The sequence below is a fragment of the Leucoraja erinacea genome, chromosome 1 (assembly GCF_028641065.1).
Source record: "Leucoraja erinacea ecotype New England chromosome 1, Leri_hhj_1, whole genome shotgun sequence".
NCBI lineage: Eukaryota > Metazoa > Chordata > Chondrichthyes > Rajiformes > Rajidae > Leucoraja > Leucoraja erinaceus.
The window spans coordinates 16832867-16854545 of NC_073377.1; the positions used below are offsets into that span (position 1 = coordinate 16832867).

At 40.6% G+C, this 21679-nt stretch overlaps 1 protein-coding gene across 3 annotated transcripts in view; it reads right to left on the minus strand.

The window, feature by feature from the left end:
• The window catches only part of smad2 (SMAD family member 2), a 93842-nt gene that overhangs the window by 35344 nt on the left and 36819 nt on the right, over positions 1 to 21679 (minus strand). The window contains exon 4 of one of the 3 annotated variants that reach the window (XM_055658638.1): positions 15672 to 15701. The exons of the other annotated variants lie outside the window; for them this stretch is intronic. Coding sequence (XP_055514613.1) covers positions 15672 to 15701 — 30 coding nt within the window. The remainder of the gene's footprint in view (positions 1 to 15671; positions 15702 to 21679) is intronic. 3 annotated transcript variants of the gene reach the window in all.

Consider the following 21679-nt stretch of genomic DNA (forward strand, 5'->3'; position numbering starts at 1 on the left):
AAGGAGGCTTTTTCGGGTTGGCTGCCAGTGACTAGCGGAGTTCTGCAGGACTTGGTGTTGGGTCAACTGCTCTTCAGGCTGTATATTAATGATTTGGATGAGGGGATGGGTGGCTTTGTGGTCAAGATTGTGTATGATACGAAAATAGGTGGAGAGGCAGGTAGCGTAGAGAAAACAGGGACTCTTGCAGAAGGATAGGTTGGGAGATTGGGCAGAGAAATGGGAGATGGAATAGTGTGGCAAAGTGTGGAGCCATGCTTTATGATAGTAGGAATAAAGGTGTAGATTATTTTCTAAATGAGGAGAGAATCCAGAAATTGGAGGTGCAATGGGACGGGAGTGCTGGTGCAGGATTCCCAAAAGGTTAATTTGTACGTTGAATTGGTAGGAAAGAAAGCAAACGAGAAGGTTATATACAAAAACAGGGATGTAAAGCTGAGGCTCTATAAGGCGCTGGTTAGGCGGCATTTGGAGTATTGAGAGCCATTTTGGGCACCCTTTCTGAGGAAGGATGTGCTGGGTCTGGACAGCGTCCAGAGGAAGTTTACAAGAATTAGGTTAATATATGATGACCATTTGACAGCACTGGGCCTGTACTCGCTGGGGTTTAGAATGATGAGGGTGGACCTCAATGAAATGTACAGAATAATGAAAGGCTTGGATAGAGTGGATGTGGAGAGGATGATTCCACAAGTAGGAGAGTCTAGGACTAGAGGTCATACTCAAAATTAAAGAACGTTCTTTTATGAAAGAGATGAGGTGGAATTTCTTTAGTCAGAGGGTGGCAAGTCTGTGGAATTATTTGCCACAGAAGTCCATGGAGGCCTAGTCAGTGAATATATTTAAGGCAGAGATAGATGGATTCTTGATTGGTACAGGTGTCAGGGGTTATGGGGAGAAGGCTGGGGAATATGGTCAGGAAGGAGAGATAGATCAGCCATGACTGAATGGCAGAGTAGACTTGAATGACAATAGGTGCCATTCGGCCCTTCAAGCAAGCAGCGCCATTCAATGTAATCATGGCTGATCATCCACAATCAGAACTCCGTTCCTGCCTTCTCCCCATATGCCCCAACTCTGCTATCTTCAAGAGCCCTATCTAGCTCTCTCTTGAAAGTATCCAGAGAACCAGCTCCACCACCCTCTGAAGCAGAGAATTCCACTCACAACTCTGTGTGAAAAAGTGTTTCCTCATTTCCGTAGTTCTGGACTCGCCTGGTTCTGGACTGACCCAAAATGGCCTCATTCTGCTCCTATCATTTATGATCTGATGAAGAGGGAGCGGCCAGAATGCAACTCCATCTTTGATTATGCTGCAGGCCTTGCTTAGGCAACGTCAAGAGACAAGAGGGTTTTATTGTCATATGTCCCAGATAGGACAATGATAGGACAATGAAATATAAATGAAGTCAATAGAAGGGATGTTGGTGTGTGTTATGGTCTGGGCTGCGTCCACAATTCGCTGCAATTTCTTGTCGTCTTGGGTGGAGCTATTCCCACTCTGGCTGTGATGCATACTGATAAAATGCTTAATGTGGTGCATCTGTAGAAGTTAGTGTGAGTTATATGGGATATGCCAAACTTCCTAAGCCTTCTAAAGAAGTAGAGGCGTTGGTGTGGTTTCAATAGACAATGGGCAATAGGTGCAGGAGTAGGCCATTTGGCCCTTCGAGCCAGCACCGCCATTCAATGTGATCATGGCTGATCATCCCCAATCAGTACCCCGTTCCTGCCTTCTCTCCATATCCCCTGACTCCGCTATCTTTAAGAGCCCTATCTAGCTCTCTCTTGAAAGTATCCAGAGAACTGGCCTCCACTGCCCTCTGAGGCAGAGAATTCCTCAGAGAATTTCTTGGTCGTTGTTTCAATATGGGTGGTCCAGGAGAAGTTGTTGGTGATATTGACCCCTAGGAATTTGAAATTTTCAACCATTTCTACTTCGGCACCACCAATGCAAAAAAACGGGGTATGTGTACTGAAGTCGATCACTATCTTCTTTATCTTGCTGACATTTAACCATATAACCATATGACAATTACAGCACGGAAACAGGCCATCTCGACCCTTCTAGTCCGTGCCGAACACATAATCTCCCCTAGTCCCATATACCTGCGCTCAGACCATAACCCTCCATTCCCCTTCCCATCCATATAACTATCCAATTTATTTTTAAATGATAAAAACGAACCTGCCTCCACCACCGTCACTGGAAGCTCATTCCACACAGCTACCACTCGCTGAGTAAAGAAGTTCCCCCTCATGTTACCCCGAAACTTCAGTCCCTTAATTCTCAAGTCATGTCCCCTTGTTTGAATCTTCCCTACTCTCATTTAGAGAGACATTTATCTTGCTGACACCAGTACTCCTTCCTGTACTCAGTCTCATCATTATTTGATATCCAGCCCACAATGTTGATGTGGTTTGCGAATTTGAAAATTGAGTTAGATTTGTATATGGCTGCAATCGTAGTCATAGAATGATACAGGGTGGAAACAGGCCCTTTGGTCCAATTTGCCTACACCGGTCAACATGTCCCAGCCACCTGCCTGCGTTTGGTTCATATCCCTCCAAGCCTGGCCAATCTATGTACCTGTCTAACTGTTTCTTAAATGTTGGGATAGTCCCTGCCTCAACTACCTCATCTGGCAGCTTGTTCCATACTCCCACCATCATTTGTGTGAGTTACCCCTCAGATTCCTATTAAATCTTTTCACCTTAAACCTATGTCCTCTGGTCCTCGATTCACCTACTCTAGGCAGGAGACTCTGTGCATCTACCCGATCTGTTCCTTTCATGGTTTTATATACCTCAATAAGATCACCCCTCATCCTCCTGCACTCCAAGGAAAAGAGTCCCAGCCTACTGAACGTCTCCCTATAGCTTAGACCCTATAGCCCTGGCAACATCCTAGTAAATCTTCTCTGTACTCTTTCTAGCTTGACAACATCTTTCCTAGGTATACAAGGAGTAAAGAAAGGGGCTGAGAACACATCCTTGCGGAGCATCAGAGTTGAGGTTAATCGTAGAGGATGATTCATCCCCTATCTTCAATGATTGGGGTCTGTTGGTCAGAAGTCAAGGATCCAGTTGCAGAGATGAGTGCTGACGCCAAGTCCCGTGAGTTTAGAGATAAGCTTAGATGGTATAATGGTATTAAAGGCAGAGCTGTAGTCTATGAATAGGAGTCTGACGTAAGTGTCTCTCTTATCCAGGTATTCCAGGGATGAATACAGGGCTAGGACGATGGCACAGTCCATGAACCTGTTGTGCCGGTAGGTGAACTGCAGTGGATCAAGGCTGCTGGATAGACTGGATTTAATGCGTTCCATAACTAGCCTCTCAAAACATTTCATGATTGCGGATTTCAAGGCGTTTAGTCATGAGGTCTTGCTTTTCTTCGGCACTGGGATGATGGTCTTCTCGAAGCAAGTGGGTACCTCAGAACGTAGAAGGGAGATTAAAGATGTCCGCAAATTCTCCCGCTAGCTGGTCTGCACAACTAATAAGGACACGGCCAGAAACTCAGTCTGGGCCAGTTGCTTTTTGTGAGTTTACCCTCAGGAAAGCTGCTAACCTCTGCAACACTCAATATTCTGAGTGATGAGGGCCAATATGCCAAAATCCTTTTTGACCACCTTATCTACCTGACTCCACCTTCAAAATACCATGCACCTGCACTCCTAGATCCCTCTGCTCTACAACACTCCCCAGAGCCCTGTCATTCACTGTGTAGGCCCTGCCCATGTTAGACTTTCCAAAATTCAACACCTCACATTTCTCTGTACTAAATTCCATCAACCATTGCTCAGCCCACCTCTCCAACAATCAAGATCCTGCTGCAATTGGTCACAACAATCTTCACTATCTGCAACACCATCCATTTTTATATCATCTGCAAACTTGCTAATCTTACTATGTATGTTCTCATCCAAATCATTGACAAATAGAACGGGCCCAGCTCCTGAGGCACCGGCCTCCAATCTGAGAAGCAACCTTCCACCATCACCCTCTGCTTCCATCCATTAAGCCAATTTTCTATCCATTCAGCTACGTCTCCTTGAATCCCATACAATCTAACCTTCCAGAGCAGCCTACCATGCGGAACTTTGTCGAATGGCTTTACTGGAGTCCATATTTACATCAACAGCTCTGCCCTCAACCTTTCTGGTCACATCCTAAAAAATTGGTGAGACCCGACTACCCACGTACAAAACCATGCTGATTATCCCGAATCAGCCCTTGTCCATCTAAATGGATGTGTATACATCTGAATGGATGTATACACCCTAGTAGCTTTCCAACTACAGATGTTAAGTACATGTTAAAGCCAGAAAGCAGACTCTTTTAGCACACACACTTGATTTGTTCCCATGTCTGATATGTAGCTTTGCTGGAGTAACAATGAGGAACTCCAATTGGAACAGGGAACCATTTTTCTCTCAAAGAAAACTAAATAAAATTGTCACTCAGTTCTCTGCATTTACAGTTTCCCCACACATAGCCATCTGAAATTTTGATTATTTCTGCCATTGTGATGATCCATAAATAGACAGACTAGAAATTCCAAGGTCCAAGGGTTAATTTTTGGCTCTACAACCAGCAAGCTATTAAACACCGCAACTTCCAATAAGCTCTGAGCTACATAGACCTGGGGGCATTGTTTTTGATATGTATGCTTTATTACACGGAACTTATTTTTGCTGTTTATTAGTGTTTACAGAATACTATGTTTACGTACCTGTATTTCTATTTTTTTCAGTTCATGCAACAGTTATTGAACCAAACAAATGTCTTCCCCTTCCACTAAGACATGGAGTATTAACATTTTCTAATATTATTGCAGATATCATAAAGCTTGGGATGGAAAAATGAAAATGAATTAGAGTTGTGGCTCTCGATTAGTGCCATGTACTCATAAATGGTTATTATTAAAAGTGACTTGCATGATGACTATTTAGTCATTTAACAGTGAACTGATGTTGATGGTGAAAAAATTTAGGATGAGATGACTCGTTGAAAAATTGGGAGAGGGAATCAGTACAGGAAAGCAAACACTTCAATTCCCATGCATTTTCAGTCCGAAGCAAACTCAAATTCAAGAAGTACATATAGTTAAAGAATGCGGGCTTGGATTCTGACGTCAACATGAAAGTAACCCAACAATGCTGAGGAATCTGTTTTTAGCCCATCAGTAGACAAAACACCCAACTTCACAAGCCTAAAATTATACTTTTTCTTTATTTCTGATTAAAACAAATGATTCGAATAGGAGAGTGAAGGCTAAAGATAGCAAATTTCCTTGCCATGGTTAAATGTAGAATCATTGGAAAGATGACAGGTACAAGGTGCTGGTGAGGCTACACTTGGGTGTTTTGTGTTCTGTTTTGGACATCCTGCTGTAGGAAGGATGTAATTAAGCTGAAAAGAGTGCTCATTGAAAATGGCTACATAGGGTTGGAGGGTCTAAAACGAGAGGGCATATAGGTGTGATTAAGGTTTAAAAGGAGTCGAGAGGTATAAGGATGTTACGGGGACACGAAAATTGGCTCTTGGGAGTGGTTGGGCAGGTTAAAAGTGTGTTCCTTTGAAGTGTGATCTAATGGTGTATAAAATCATGATGGGAATAGGGTGCATGCACAAACTTTTTCCAAGGGAAGTGGAATCAAGAACTAGAAGGATAGGTTTAAGGTGAGAAGGGAAAGATGTAATAAGAACCTGAGGGGCAATTTCTTCACACAGAGTGATGGGTATATGTAATGGATATAATTGAGGCAGGTACAAAAATAACACGAGAGATTTGGAGAAGTATACAAATAGGAAAGGTTTAGAACATGACAAATGAGGGTAGGTGAGACTAGCTAAGATGGGCACCTTGGTCATCATGGACAACTTCGGCCGAAGGATCCATTTCCGTGTTGTAGGAATAGGACCATCACCTGTTTTGCCTAGTTAGACACAAAATGCTGGAGTAACTCAGTTTGGAGGGGTAAAGATACAGCGGCTTTACCATTCAAATGTGAAGGCAAAATAAAGCATATTCTAAAAATCTGAAACATTAAAGAAATATTCATGAAGCACTCAACAGCATTGACATTTCAGAAATATGCTTTTAGTCAAAATTGTTAAATGTTAAAGATGACGAATATTTGAAAGTGTTGAGCCATGGAAAATTAGGTGAAAAAACAAAAAGAGGAAGAAAGAGACTGGGTAGAAGGCAGCCATAATTAATTGATTAGAAAAAGCAGTTGGTAGAGCTGCTGCCTAGAAACCTGGGATCGATACCGATCTCAGCTGCTTGCCTGTGTGGAATTTGCACGTTTTCCTTGTGACCGTGTGGGTTTCCTCTGGGTGCTCCGGTTTCTTCCCACATCCCAAAGGCGTGCGGATTTGTAAATTATTTGGCTTCTAAATAGTCCCAAAGTGTGTAGGGAGTGGGTGAAAAAATGGAACAACAGAACTCATGTGAACTGATGATCAACGGTCTGTCAGTTTAATTCTACATTCGACTTCATAGCCTATCTTTAGTTTTTTGCTTTGTTTCAGCGTAGTCCAGAGGTTCCCGAGATCAGCAGCTTATTTTCGCACTAGGCTCTATACAGCCCTCAGAACTTAATGGATTCAGCAATCTCTGATAATCAGCCTCTCCTCTTTAGCCTTCAAGTTGACCCTTGTTAATATAATCATCATCTCATATGCTCTCTCCCTCTCAAAACTCCCAAACTGCATTTCTATCACCTGTAGCATTGTACCTCAGTTCCAGCACTTTTTGGGGTATTCTCATTTGCCTTTTCTCCATTTTTAGATCTTTTCAACAAATGTGATGAACAAGCTTAAATATCTTCAACTCAAAACAGTGGTATTTTTAAAATATCAGATGGCACCCAAACTTCATTAAAACAGTTGGTGTCCAACAAGCATTTTTTTAAAAAGCTCATCTTCCATCACACCCTGTGCTTGTTGACAAAGCTAACAATTTCAACCAATCATTTAAAATTGCCAAAAGAACTGTTCATTATAATAACAGATCTCTCTTCCAAAGAAGTTGTGCTATACAATTATATCCTCAGACAGCTAACTGTTATACCTTTTCCAGCTACCTGAGAAGTTTAGTTCTATGCTTAGCCTTATAATTTAATGATCAATTTTTTTTTTTTAACAAACCTGAAACCAGTTATCATTATCAGATCAGAGTCAAAGGATATTGGTTATTAGTTCTGGTGAATGGCCATGAATATGAAACAAATTATGATTAGAATAGATACAAATCTATTCTCCTTCAACTCAGCCCTAAAATGGCAAACTTCTAAAACTGAGAATATGCTGACTATTTCAGATTTTTGAATCAGAGGAAATAGTCTTTCAACATTTCTGTAATGTTCTCTGACAATGAGATAAGAGATTTCTTCATCCAGAGTGATGAGAATCTTTGGAATTTTCAGCCAAGTGGGAAGTGGAGGCTCGGTCATTGAATATATTCAAATAGAAAGCAATAGAGTTTTTACAATAAAAATCCATAAAAGGACCTGAATTTGGAGCAAACAAAAGGCTACAAATAATCACCTACACAAATAATAATATCAGATGTGTGTCTTTTTACAATACTGTTAACGAAAATGTGACAAAGGGGGTCAAAATTACAAATTCCTTCGAAAAAAGTTGACAAGCACTTTATTGGGTTCACGACTAACATAGTATCAACAAAAATAAAGATAGCATATTGATGGCAGGTTTCCGAAAATGGCATCAGAATACACAAATACATTTTGTGCAATGGTTGTCGCGTGGTGTCCACCAGTGACTTGGTTGACACAGTAAGTGCAGGTATTTCTCATCCCTTTCTATATTTATGAATACCACATGGAACAATAAAATCGCAAACACCGTTCGCAGTTCATTCACCTGATCATGTAGTAGAATACTGCATCCATCTGACTGGACACTGCAACGCGCGTTACACATCATACACACATAATTGCGGTGGACACTAAAAGGTTTGGTGTCCCAGAAAACGAACGTTACATTATTAGTGAGAACCAAGCATTTCACCAATGTGATCTAAACTGTACATTACCTAATGGATTTGAGCTATCGATGGCCAATGATTCGTCAGATTGTTTGATTTGGGCTGATTATTTTGCAAGTAAAATGTCTCCGTAACGGTCGTTGCGGAGCTTCCCGAAGTTGACACGAAGGAATGAAGTTAGCGACTTGGTCCGTACGAAAGGTAAACAAGAGACAGTGGGTTGCCAAATTAAAGATTGGCTCAGTTTCTTAGTTTTGATGACTGATTAATGTCCAAATATTATTTTTTATTGATTTTAAAAAGTCAGAAAATATATTGTAAACGGTCGTTGCTTTTTTGACACCACAAAGTTTTTGATACATTAAATTGGAAAATATGAAAAAACAATTAACTTGCCCAAAAAATCACTACCATAGGATACCTCGTTGGGCTTTTGAAAAGCATTAGAGGTTTGGAGCCTCTGTGGTTTAGCTTACCCCGATAATGGTCGTTTTGACAATGGACACCAAGCATAACGACCATTACGGGATCTTTACTGTACTGTATTATCTTTATGTTACTGTATTTTTCTCCTGGTATTGATGAGGATATTTCCCTAGATCATTATCAAAACGTATATGTATGAGGGGCCATATGAAGTTTATTTATGAATTAAATATGCATGACTAAATGTGGCAGCCTTTTTAATGTCACATTTTTTTGGTTCCAAATTGGTGGTAAAACGATGAAGCTTTGTCTGTCGTGAAAAAAGTTTTTGACTTTCGGCCTTGAAGTTATCTAATTTATATCTGTTATTTATAAGGTTTCACATGATGAGTAGATTTTTGTTAAGAACAGTGTATTGGTGTAAAAAACTGAATAATAATCTTGTTCCTCAAAATCTCTCCAGTATTGTAAAAAGACACAAATGGAATGCAGAAAGAACATGCAACAATCTGACTAATCCACTCGCCTTTCACCAGCATCTCCTGCGCCAGTACCTGTGGATTACCATAAAAGCACAAAGAACTGTAGAAGCTAACCATTCTCAACCCAAAACATTTCTCATATGCCTTTCTTCAGCTTCAATTTTTTTACTTTTCCCATCAAATAAAATCACGTTAGTTTGTTTTTGCAACAAATATTTTGCAATTTTTTAACGATACTGGATTTCTCAAATCCGATTAATTATAGTACAGTTGCTTTCGCTGTTTCGTTTCCTCAGCTGACCTCCTCTCATTTCATCAATTTAATTCTAATATCTTAATAATTGTTCTACTTAAGCCATAATTAATCCTCTTCTTGAATATCATTACTTTTACTTTTAGACTTGAGATAAAGTGTGGAAACATGCCTTTCGGCCCACCAAATTTGCACGACCACCTATTACCCGCCTATACTAGCACTATCCTACACACTAGGGACAACTTAACAGAAGACAATTAACCTACAAATCTGAACGTCTTCGGATTGTGGGAGGAATCCGGAGCCCGGAAAAAACCCACACTGTCACAGGGAGAACGTACAAACTCCATACAGACAGTACCCGTGGTCAGGATTGAACCCGGGTCTCCAGGGCTGTAAGGTAGCAACTCTACTGCTGTGCCACTGTGCTGTCCCTTTTTAAAATTAAATTTTTTTTCCTTGTTTTTAAATATTGCAGTAAAAAAGCACTCAATCTTCAATGATCCAACTCAAACGATAGTTTGATTAATTAAATTTTCTGTCCACAAACATAATGCAAAAGATGTCTTTGCTTGATATGAGGCTACCTTGAGATCTTGCACAAGAACAAGGTCACTAATCCAAACTTGCCTCCGAGTGAAAACAAGGAAATGTCCAGCTATGTGCCTGAAAGCATCCTTCTTCATTGTCTTCAGCCCCCATTACATGTTTTTCTCAGTTATTTTTCAGAGACATACACCAACATTGCTCGAGATTCACCGGTCATTTCTTGAACATTTTCAAGTAAAATCATGGTATGGTCTTTAAACCTTAATCTGATTTGATTGCCAATTTTCCAGCTGTTGTTAAACTGCCTGACATGCTGCTTGCACATGGAGGTAACTTGTTTAAAATAAAATATTTTCTCAATTCCGATGATCTGATTTCTTTTCTAGTCTCGATTTGATCTAGCAGCCCTCGTGAAATCCATCCAGTTTCTTTACTGGATCAGCTGATGAATACAAATGCATCAGATATTGTTTGGCAGGCCTCTAGACCGTTCAAATTCTTCTTTCATCGAATCATATAACCACCAAGGTATCACAGCTAGTAAATATTCTCCCCAGGTATTGTTCTGGTAAGAATTTATAGTAATGTAGGTAGAATATGAGCCTCCAGGTGGGGTATAGCCATTTGGTGGACCATTCCTTTGTAAACTGTAAAGCCGACAGTGTTTCTCTCGTTCCTGCTGCAGAATAAAGACGTCAACATCATCATAATGAGGTGGGAGACCCTGAGAATCAGGAGGCATGACATAAACATTAATCCCAACTAATGAGCCAAAGAAACATTCCAATATTTCCTGGATCCTCCACAATTCATCCTGAAATCTCTGTGGTTGGTGAAGTTGTATTGTGATTTTCTTCTGGTCAAAGTATTTCTTTAACTGAGTACAACCTTTCCATCATTATTCAAAAGCTTTTTTTTTTTTAAATTTAAACAGCAACAGAAATTAATTTCTTGACTGTAGAACAGAGCTGCGGGTTTTCCTTTAACCAAACTTAAATAATAATTAGTTACTGATCATTGTGATCACCACTGAGATGCTGTTCTCATCTTGCTTTTACTATCAGTTTAGATTCATTATTTTTATTTGAAATGCATACTTTGTGAAAGCAAAATCCAGGATGTGGCAAATCAAAAAAAGAAAATGCTAAAAGTACTCGCTCATCAGTCTCTGAAGAGATTCTGTCAGTTCTGATCGTTAAGTCTGATTCTCTTTCTGTTTTATCTGCTTTAAAACATTTCTCGGGAGATCTCACATTTTGAGCAAATTGTCCCATATACTTGAAATATGATTCCCTTTCATCGTTTTACAATTTTATCTACCAGTTTACAATGCCCTCCATAATGTTTGGGACAATAACCCATCATTTATTTATTTGCCTCTGTACTCCACATTTTGAGATTTGTGATAGAAAAAAAAATCACATGTGGTTAAAGTGCACATTGTCAGATTTTAATAAAGGTCATTTTTATTAATTTTAGTTTCACCATGTAGAAATTACAGCAGTGTTTATACATACTCCCACCATAATGTTTGGGACACAGTAGTGTCATGTAAATGAAAGCAGTCATATTTAGTATTTTGTTGCATATCCTTTGCATGCAAATGACTGCTTGAAGTCTTGCAATTCATGGACATCACCAGTTGCTGGGGGCCTTCTTTGGTGATGCTCTGCCAGGCCTATATTGCAGCCATCTTTAGCTTATGCTTGTTTTGGGGGCTAATCCCCTTCAGTTTTCTCTTCAGTAAATAAAAGGCATGCTCGATTGGGTTCAGATCGGGTTATTGACTTAGCCAATTAAGAATTGATCATTTTTTAGCTTTAAAAAAACTCCTTTGCTGCTTTAGCAGTATGTTTGGGATCATTGTCTTGCTGTAGAATGAACCGCCAGCCAATGAGTTTTGAGGCATTTGTTTGAACTTGAGCAGATAGGATGTGTCTATACACTTCAGAATTCATTGTGCTACTACCATCAGCAGTTGTATCATAAATGAAGATAAGTGAGCCAGTACCTTCAGTAGCCATACATGCCCAGGCCATAACACCCCCACCACCGTGTTACACAGATGAGGTGGTATGCTTTGGATTTTGGGCAGTTCCTTCTTTCCTCCATACTTTGCTCTTGCTATCACTCTGATATAAGTTAGGGGCCTGTCCTACTGCGGGGACCAAATTTGCGAGTTTAGAAGAGTTTGCGCTCAACTCAAACTCACAGCATGGTCGACACGTGGCCCCAAGAGGTCTATGTAACTCTCCTTCATGCTCGAGAGGTTCCCGCATACTCGAGGCCTCAGTTTGGTCGAGGAGTTTTTTTTTTGCATGCTGAAAATTGGTCGGCATGGAAAAAAAGTAGATATTTTTTTTACTCGTAGGTTTAGTCGAAGTAGGTCGGCATGTTATTCGTAGGTAATCGAAGGCAATCGAAGGTAGTCAAAGGTAATCGTAGATAGCGTTAGTATAGTCGAAGGTGGTCGTCTTCACTCTCCACTATTTGGTGTCCAATTTTCCCGAAGCTAGTCTTCAACATAGTCGAAGGAGGTCGAAGGAGGTCTTCTACTTAGTCGAAGGAGGTATTCTACATATTCGTAGGAGGTTCTCTACATAGTCAAAGGAGGTCACAGGAGGTTTTCTACTTCAGATATACACCAAGACCATGACACTTTTTAAAACTTTCCTAAACTCTTCTAAACTCGCAAATTAGGTCCCCGCAGTGGGACAGGCCCTTTAACTTTCGTCTCATTTGGCCACAAGACCTTTTTTCCAGAACTGTGGTTGCTCCTTTAAGTACTTCTTGGCAAACTGTAACCCGGCCATTCTATTTTTACAGCTAACCAGTGGTTTGCATCTTGCAAGTGTAGCCTCTGTATTTCTGTTCATGAAGTTTTCTGCAGACAGCGGTCATTGACAAATCTACACCTGATTCCTGAAGAATGTTTCTGATCCGTCGGACAGGTGTTTGGGGATTTTTCTTTATTATAGAGAGAATTCTTGTCATCAGAAGTGTCTTCCTTGGCCTGCCAGTCCCTTTGCGATTAGTAAGCTCACCAGTGCTATTTCTTCTTAATGATGTCCATAACAGTTGATTTCGGTAAGCCTAAAGTTTGGCTGATGTATCTAACAGTTTTATTCTTGTTTCTCAGTCTCATAATGGCTTCTTTGACTTTCACTGGCACAACTTTGGTCCTCATGTTGATAAACAGCAATATAAGTTTCCAAAGGTGATGGAAAGACTGGAGGAAAGATTAGGTGCTGAGAGCTCTTCTACGTGCATTAAGGAGGCATTTAAACACACCTGAGCAATTACAAATGCCTGTGAAGTCATGTGTCCCAAACATTATGGTACCCTGAAATGAGAGGACTATGTATAAACACAGCTGTAATTCCTACATGGTGAAACCAAAATTTAATAAAATACCCTTTAATAAAATCTGACAACATGCACTTTAACCACCTGTGATTGTTTTTCTATTACAAATCTCAAATTGTGCAGTAGAGAGGCAAATAAATAAATGATGGGTCTTTGTCCCAAACATTATGGAGGGCAATGCATCTTGGAACACAATAAATCTCTGATGATTATTCCACACCAGGCAGACAAAATAATAAATGCACCTATACCTTTTTTCAAACTTCCCATGTGCTCTACTATGATTCTTCTTGCAAATTATGTTTTTGATCCCCATCTTATTATTATATGTATTGTTACAATTTTCCTTCCTTCCCGCTTCCTCTGAAATACTTCACATAGGACTTCAACTTTTAGTCCTTAAAAAGAGGCAAAAAATATGAGTACAAGTCAGGGAGTCATTATGCAGCTTTATTGGATATAGATGGAGTAACTCCGCAGGTCAGGCAGCATCTCTGGAGAAAAATAGGTGACTTAAGGTCTGAACCCAAAATGTCACCAATTCTTGTTTCCAGAACAGACCTGCTGAGTTACTCCAGCATTTTGCGTCTATCTTCGGTATAAACCAGCATCTGCAGTTCCATCCTAAACAGTTTTATAGGACTTTGATTAGGCTGCATTTGGAGTATTGCGTGCAGTTCTGGTGGCCACATTATGAAAAGGATGAAGATGCTTTGGAAAGGGTGCAGAGGAGATTTACCACAATTGTATACAAGCAACTGCAAATATTGGTTTATGACAAAGACACAAAGTGCTGGGGTAACTCAGCGGGTCAGGCAGCATATCTGGAAAACATGGACATGAAGCTGGAGAACTCGAAGCATCACCAATCCATGTTCTCCAGAGACGCTGCCTGACCTGCTAAATCATTGCAGCACTTTGTGCCCTTTTTATTTTACAAGACAGATTTAGTCTAGATTATGGGGGGTTTTAAGGTGCAGGGAGAGATTAGACAGATTTGGATTATTTTCGCTGGAATGGAACATATTGAGAGAAGAGCTGAGAAAAGTATGTAGAAGTATATGAGAGGCATAGATAGCGTTGACAATCGGAAGCCCTCCCTCCCTCACTCCCCACCCCCACCCCAACACACACAATGGTGGAAATGTAAAAGATTAGAGAGAGAGCGAGCACACACGCTCGCACATACACGGTGGCGAGTGCCTGGAATGCAATGCCAGGAGTGGTAGTGACATTTCAGGAGGCGTTTGAATAGGCCCATGGACAATAGAGGGATATGGATTATGTGCAGACAGATAAGAGTCGGTCTTAGCATCATGTTTGGCACAGGCATTGTGGGTCAAAGGACCTGTTCATGAGCAGTTTTATGTCGAGAGTCAAATTAAAAATTACTGTTTGGCAAAATTGGTTATTAACCTTATTAAGACATGCTTCAACATTCAGTCATTTTATTTTGACAAGAGCAATATACATCGAGAACTTTTTCAAGCAACGTTGCTGGAGGGAGGGAATCACACACTTAAGGGCCTGTCCCACTTAGGCGATTTTTTAGGCGACTAGGCTGTCACCACATGTTTGCCGGGGTGTCACATGTATGGTCGTGAGTAGTCTCCTCAGTCGCCCAAAGAATCGTAGCATTTTTCTGGTCGCCGCTAGATTTTGAAATATTCAAAGCTTTTTGGCGACAGTTGGCTTGAAGCCAATGAGTGTAGCTTGACCTCCTGACGTAGGTGCTATCGTAGGTTGTCGTCAGGATGGCGTAGGTTGTCGCCGGTGCCGGCGACTGAATTGTCTTAAGTTGTCGAGGGTGTACGTAGCTTGTCGTAGGTGGACGTCCTAATAGGTCGCTGGTTGTCGGTAGCTTGCAGTAGCTCGACGTCGACTAGGTGGTACGTTGTTGTTAACATTGCCATAGACAATGGGGGGGGGGGGGGGGGGTATCCAGTCGCTGGTTTTCCGGCGACCTGCTACGACGATGACAGTCTCTGGCAGTCGCCGAAAAGAAATCGCCTAAGTGGGACATGCCCATTACACATTTGCATTTCAGCCATTACACTGATTTATCAAATTTTCTTCTTTGTAGAATAATAAAACACTCATAACTGGTTTCCCATCTACCTAACTGCTTTCATGAGGAGATTAATAAAACATTACTCCAATCCTGAAATCCATTTGGTGATTTTGTTGATAATGACAATAAATTTAACAATGCAGTACTTTGGGATATTGCTTAATTATTTCTTCATCAAATCTTCATTCCTTAATGTAATTACATGCATGCTTAGATCATTCCCTTTGATCACACCGCATACCACCCCGCTCCCTCCATTTCTTCTGGCCATTTCATTATTCTCAAGGATGTTTGGCACTGAGAAATAAAGGCGCGACAAGGAAGGACAGGGAAAAGTTTATTCTCAGAGTTATGAATTTATGGAATTCTCTACTGAGTAGTAGAGGCTGAATCATTGAATATACTTAAGGCTGAGACAGACAGAGAAATTTATAGGAATCCAGGCAGGAAAGTGGAGATGGGGCCAAGAATTTACCAAATGGTAGGTCTGAGGCCTACCTGTTCTTTTGTCTTAAGATTTGTGTAGGTCTGAAAAAAAAGGACAATGTACAATTAGGTACTAAAAGGGCAACTATGTACAAAAGGATTTGAGCAAAAAAGAGTCAATGGTAAGCAAAACAGCATGAACAATCGAAGGCCTCTGAGAACTGATTTATGTGGAGTGAATATCTGCCCATGAAAGGAAAGTAGCAATTAATTTTCCTTGGATAAATGAAGATAGAGGGGTTAATACAAGATAAAAAGGAGGCCCATGACAATTGCAAGATCCACGAGAACAAAGGTGAATTTTGGACATTTTTCATTTTCTGGTCCTCCCAATTATTTCTCTTTTTCACTACAATTAATGAGGAAAATAATTGTGAGGATTAGAGAATTGTAAATACTTGACTAAGAAAAAAGAGTAGAGTATAATTGGCAAGGATAATTTAAACTGCCGTCGAGCAAAGAAACCAAAAGAACGTGATCAATGGTCACAGACAATATGTGTACAAGGGTTGATTGATGAGACTGACATTTGCCCCCAAAATATCAAATGTTTGCAATTCCATACGCGTTTATTTCTGCCAACTAAATGCCACCCAACCACTTTTTCTCATTTTAAATCATCTCAAACTTTCCTGTCTCAGCTTCTTGAACATACCAAAACTCTAACACAAGTCCACCCAGACTATTCAAATGTATGCAACTATATGTTTGAATTTGGCAAAGAGCATTCCAGTCCCTGCCTTAGCAATTACATTACTGAGGACATCTATTTTTGACATTACATTTGGAGGCCCTTGTTCAAAAAAAGGTTCTTGGGAATTCAGCTAGACCCCTTCCTCATGAAGAATATTTTCCGATATCGCCAAGTAGGATGTTTTCCAAGATGTAGCTATGAATGCCAAGACTGTATAATAGTTAAGTGGAAAAAAATGGTAATACACTCATTCTACTGTCAGCTGAACACCAAGTACATTATTAGTAATTTGCTTGCAACAAAGTGATTAAAAGTTAGTTGGCAAGCATACGAATGTAATCAATCTACTACCTGGTAGATACTAAAGTGCCATAAGAAATGTACAACTCATCATTCAAGCATTCCACACAAATAACACAATATGACAAAATAACAAATCCAACTAAGTATCACTTACGCAATTAACAATTTTGAAAATTGTAAGAATGCAAATGTAGTGACTTAGCTAAACTGCATCTGTCATTTCACATGGGTGGGCCTGAGCTTCTGGGAGCTTTGGACTTTAGCTTGGCCTTTCAATCTAAACTACGCCGTTCTTGACCCTTTACATTATCCCATGCTCCAGGAATAGCATCTCATATCTCAGTTAGATATGTTAAAGTTTAGAATCACAACTGCATAGCACTAACAGGGTCCTTCAGCACAACTCATCCAGTCAATTGTGATGCTTATCATTTGCCTGCATTAGGCACGCATGCCTCCAATTTTAGGCTCCTTAACCTGCAAAGACTCCTCTATCTACCTTATCTATGCATTTTATAATCTTCTAGTTCTCTAATGGGCTATCCAACAGCGTCCTGACCTATGTTCCAGATGCAACAAACTCGGCCTTTTCATCTATCTTTATCACTACAGCCCTCCATTCTAGGCAGCATCCTGGAAAATCTTTTCAACACTCTCTATCGCTACCATATCATATCTTTAGTGTGGCAACCAGAAATGTACTCAATGTTCCAAGTGCGGCCTAATAAATGGCTCATCTCAACTCTTCTACTCAACAACCTGACCTATGTAAATAAATATGCCAAATATATTCCTCACTACCCTATCCATTGTTACCTGGATTTGTTCCAGGTAACAATGAACTTATACCCTAAGGTTTCTCTGAACAGTAACACTCCTAAAGGTCCCTGTACATTATTGAAAACATACACCACAACTAGAAGTCCCAAATGATGCAACTTTACACTTGTTTGTGTTAAATTCCATCTGCTCCCGCTCGACCCAACTTTTAGTTGATCTATAACCTTATGCGACCTTAACCTTCTTCGCCATCCATGATTCCACCAATATTTATATTGTCAACAAACTTACTAATCAGACTACCTACATTCTCATCAGTCATTTATATACTTCACAAAAGTCCCAATATGGATCTCTGCAATACTCCACTGGTTAGATTTCCAGTCAGGAAAAACAGTTCTCCATCACCATCCATGTCTTCTATCGTCAAGCCAAATTTGGATCAAGGTTGCCAACCCACCTCAGATCCCATGTGCTTTAGATAGACACACAATGCTGGAGTGACAATAAGTGCAGGAGTAGGCCACTCGGCCCTTCGAGTCAGCACCGCAATCAGTACACAGTTCCTGCCTTCTTGCCAAGTCCCTTGACTCTGCTATCGTTAAGAGCTCTATCTAACTCTCTCTTGAATGCCTCCAGAGAATTGGCCTTCACTGCCTTCTGAGGCAGAGAATTCCAGATTCACAACTGTGTGTGAAAAAGTTTTTCCTCATTTCCGTGCTAAATGGCTTACCCCTTATTCTTAAACTGTGGATGCTGGTTCTGGACTCTCCCAACATCGGGAACATGTTTCCTGCCTCTAGTGTGTCCAAACTATGTTTCAATAAGATCCCTTCTCATCCTAAATTCCAGAGTATACAAGTCCAGCCACTCCATTCTATCAACATATGAGTCCCGCCATCGCGGGAATTAACCTTGTCAACCTACGTTACACTCCCTCAATAGCAAGAATGTCCTTCCTCAAATTTGGAGACCAAAACTGCACACAATACTCCAGGTGTAGTCTCACTAGAGCCCTGTACAACTGCAGAAGGACCCCTTTGCTCCTATACTCAACTGCTCTTGTTATGAAGTTCAACTCAGCGGGTCAGGCAGCATCTCTGGAGAAACGGTATAGGTAACGTTTTGGGTTGAGACCCTTCTTCAGACTGCTAGTGAGCTTTATCCTTCAGACATTGCACAGGGCCTTATCAAACATTTAGCCAAGTCCATGCATACCACATCTAACACCTTGCGTTTCAACAATTTTCTGTTATCTCCTCAAAAAAATATTCTCCTGCACCCCCCCCCCCCCCCCCCCCCCCCCCCCTCCAGTCTCCACATCCTTCTCCCTGGTCAATTTCACTGAGAAAAATTCATTTAGGATTGCACCACCATCCACCAGCTCCACAGATAGATGCACTTGTAGGCCACCCCTCTCCCCGAGGAGACCCACTCTTTCCTTAGCGGCAACTGCGGACGGCTCGGGAGGCCCTGACCACGGGTGAACATCAAGAACATTAGAGGAAGAGGACTGACTTTGGTGCCTTCCCTCAGTGGGAAACTTTGATTCTGCTGTATGGGGATGTTTTATGTTGGAGTCTATCGTGTGTTATGTTTTTCTTTTAATTTGTACGGCTGTATGGTGACCACACATTTCACTGTACCAACTGGTACATGTGACAAATAAATGTATCTTGTATATTTCTCTAGCCATGCTTTTACTTCGATATACTCTAAGGTTTTGAGATTCTCCTTAAATTTGCTGCCCAAGATCATCAAAAGCCCTTCAAACTTTTTTCAAGAGTCAGTCTTTAACTCAATCATTTTTAATAGCATTTCTTTTATACTCATTTATACATCTTCTGGGCACCTCTTGTTGCTTTATCCCTTTACCCGTTCTACTCCTTTCAACCCTACAAGAAACATTGCATTTTGCTCTTTCGTCTTCTCCACATCTTTTGATTTGTTAAATATTTACAGTTCTAATCGTGATCAGTCTAAAATAAACTGGTTTCCTTTTCACAGACATACAGACCTGATGAATATTTCTAGCAATTTTAACCTGTAAATAACTACTAGTGGCAAAATTCGATTAGATATTGGACAAACAAGAGACAGTCCAAGTGAATTTGAGGGTAGAGTGGAAGTTGTTTGTGGTAGATGTCATTGGACAATTTTTGTCACCTCTCTCCTGTTTCTCGATCTCACTGTCTCCATCAAAGGGGACAGACTATGTACCAACGTTATTACAAACCCAGCAACACCCAGTTACCTTGACTACATTTCCTCTAACCCTGCTTCATGAAAGGAGGCCATCCCCGACTCAATTTCTCAGTCTCCACAGCATCAGCTCCCAAAATGAGGCTTTCCACTCTTGGACATCTGAGATTCCTCTTACTATGTGTTTTAAACATCATTCTCAAACATTTCCACAACCTTCAAGGTGATTCCGCCACTAGTCACTTCTTCACGTCCCCACTCATTTCCAGAGCACTCCCTCCGCAACTCAATGGTTTACTCATTCTTCCCCAACCATTCCGCACCCTCTCCGGGTACTTTCCCATGCAAACAGAGGAGATATAACACCTGTTCGTTCCTACATCTCCTCTCTCCCTTCCATTGAGGGCCTCAGCAGCCCTTCCAGGTGAGACAGAGGTTCACTCTAAAAGTCGCTATAGTACCTGCCTCAACTATGTCGTCTGTTCCATATACCAGAGTGCATTTTTTCCCACCTTCAAACTCTTCTCCCTCCCAAGTCACCCTGCAACTTTCTCATCTTACTCATTTCCCATCTCCAAATCTCCCATTTCCTTTTTATCATCCTTCTTTTCCGTCCACCCACACCTCTCCTTTCATTTCATTCCTTCTCTCCTTATCTAACAACCTCATCCTTTTTACCTCTAGCCTTTGTCGCTTACTCCACCCACCAGGCAATCCAACCACACCCCACTTACCTTTGGCACGTATCACTTGCCAGGCCTAGTCTCATCTCACCACTTCTCCAACTTTCTCACCCCCCCCCCCATCTCCACCCCAACTTCAATCAGACTGAAGAAGGGACCCAATGTTGACTGTTCATTCCCTCCCCAATGCTGTCTGAGCTGCCGAGTGACTCCAGCACTTTGCGTTTTGCTCAATTAGATATTGTACATCATGTAGTCATATACAGCAACAGTCTAATCATTGGCCTTTGCAATTCAAGTCTTGTCCAAATGTTTCCATAAATGTGGACAGATTGCCTGCCTCCACCACTTTCTCAGGCAGTGTGATCCAGATTGCAACCATCCTCTGGGTGACAACAATTCTCTCAGACCTCTCACAGCCACTTACTCATCACCTTAAACTTACGGCTTCTGATCTTAAAACACCTCTGCCATAGGAAAGGTTTCTTAGCATCTATCCTATGCCTCTTATGTTTGCATACCTCTATCTGTCCTTCCTCAGCCTCCACTACTCCAAGGAAAACAAACCCAGCCTTTCTAAAATCTACTCATAACCAAAACATTCCATCTCATTCCAACATCCTGGTGATTTTCTCTACAAATCCCTTTAAAGACTGCCACCATCTGGAAACAATTGGTCACAGATGTTGATTAATAAATATGGATGTTCACTAGGCTTACAAAACAAAAGTCAATTGAAAACTGATGTAGAGGGAGTGGGGTTAAAAGAAACAAAGTGCAAGTAATATCAATGTGTTACTCAAAATTTAATCTGAGCTACAAACCAAAGTGTTCAAAGTCAATCAGTGCAGATGATAATAAATTATAGTCATTAAAATAAGTAATTAGATGCCAATCCAAAAAATAGTTCTTTAATATCCCTCCTGTAAATTAAGGGCAGAATTGACGTTGAGCATGGACAATGCAAGAACATTTTCTTGCTACTTTATATGAGCTAGATAAGTTTAAAGGCATGAGTTTTACTTTGCAACTATAGACATATATTTTTTGAATTGATTTTCTTATCAATTAAACTAGTTTGCTCAATGATAATTCAAGAATGGCTGATCAGCATATCAACAACGGACATAAGATTTACATCCTCAAATGTCCAAACATTCCAGGTCCTTCAATAAAATGAGCTATAGAGGATGTTTCTCCACAAAGACACGTTTTCCTTCCTTGCATTTAAGGAACTTATTTGTAGATAATTATAATTTCAGATCAATTAGCAATCATACACTTATGCAGGTACACTACGCACAGCGAGTTCCTTATTTTTTCTCAAAAGTTTTTCACTGTACCATGGTACACGTGAC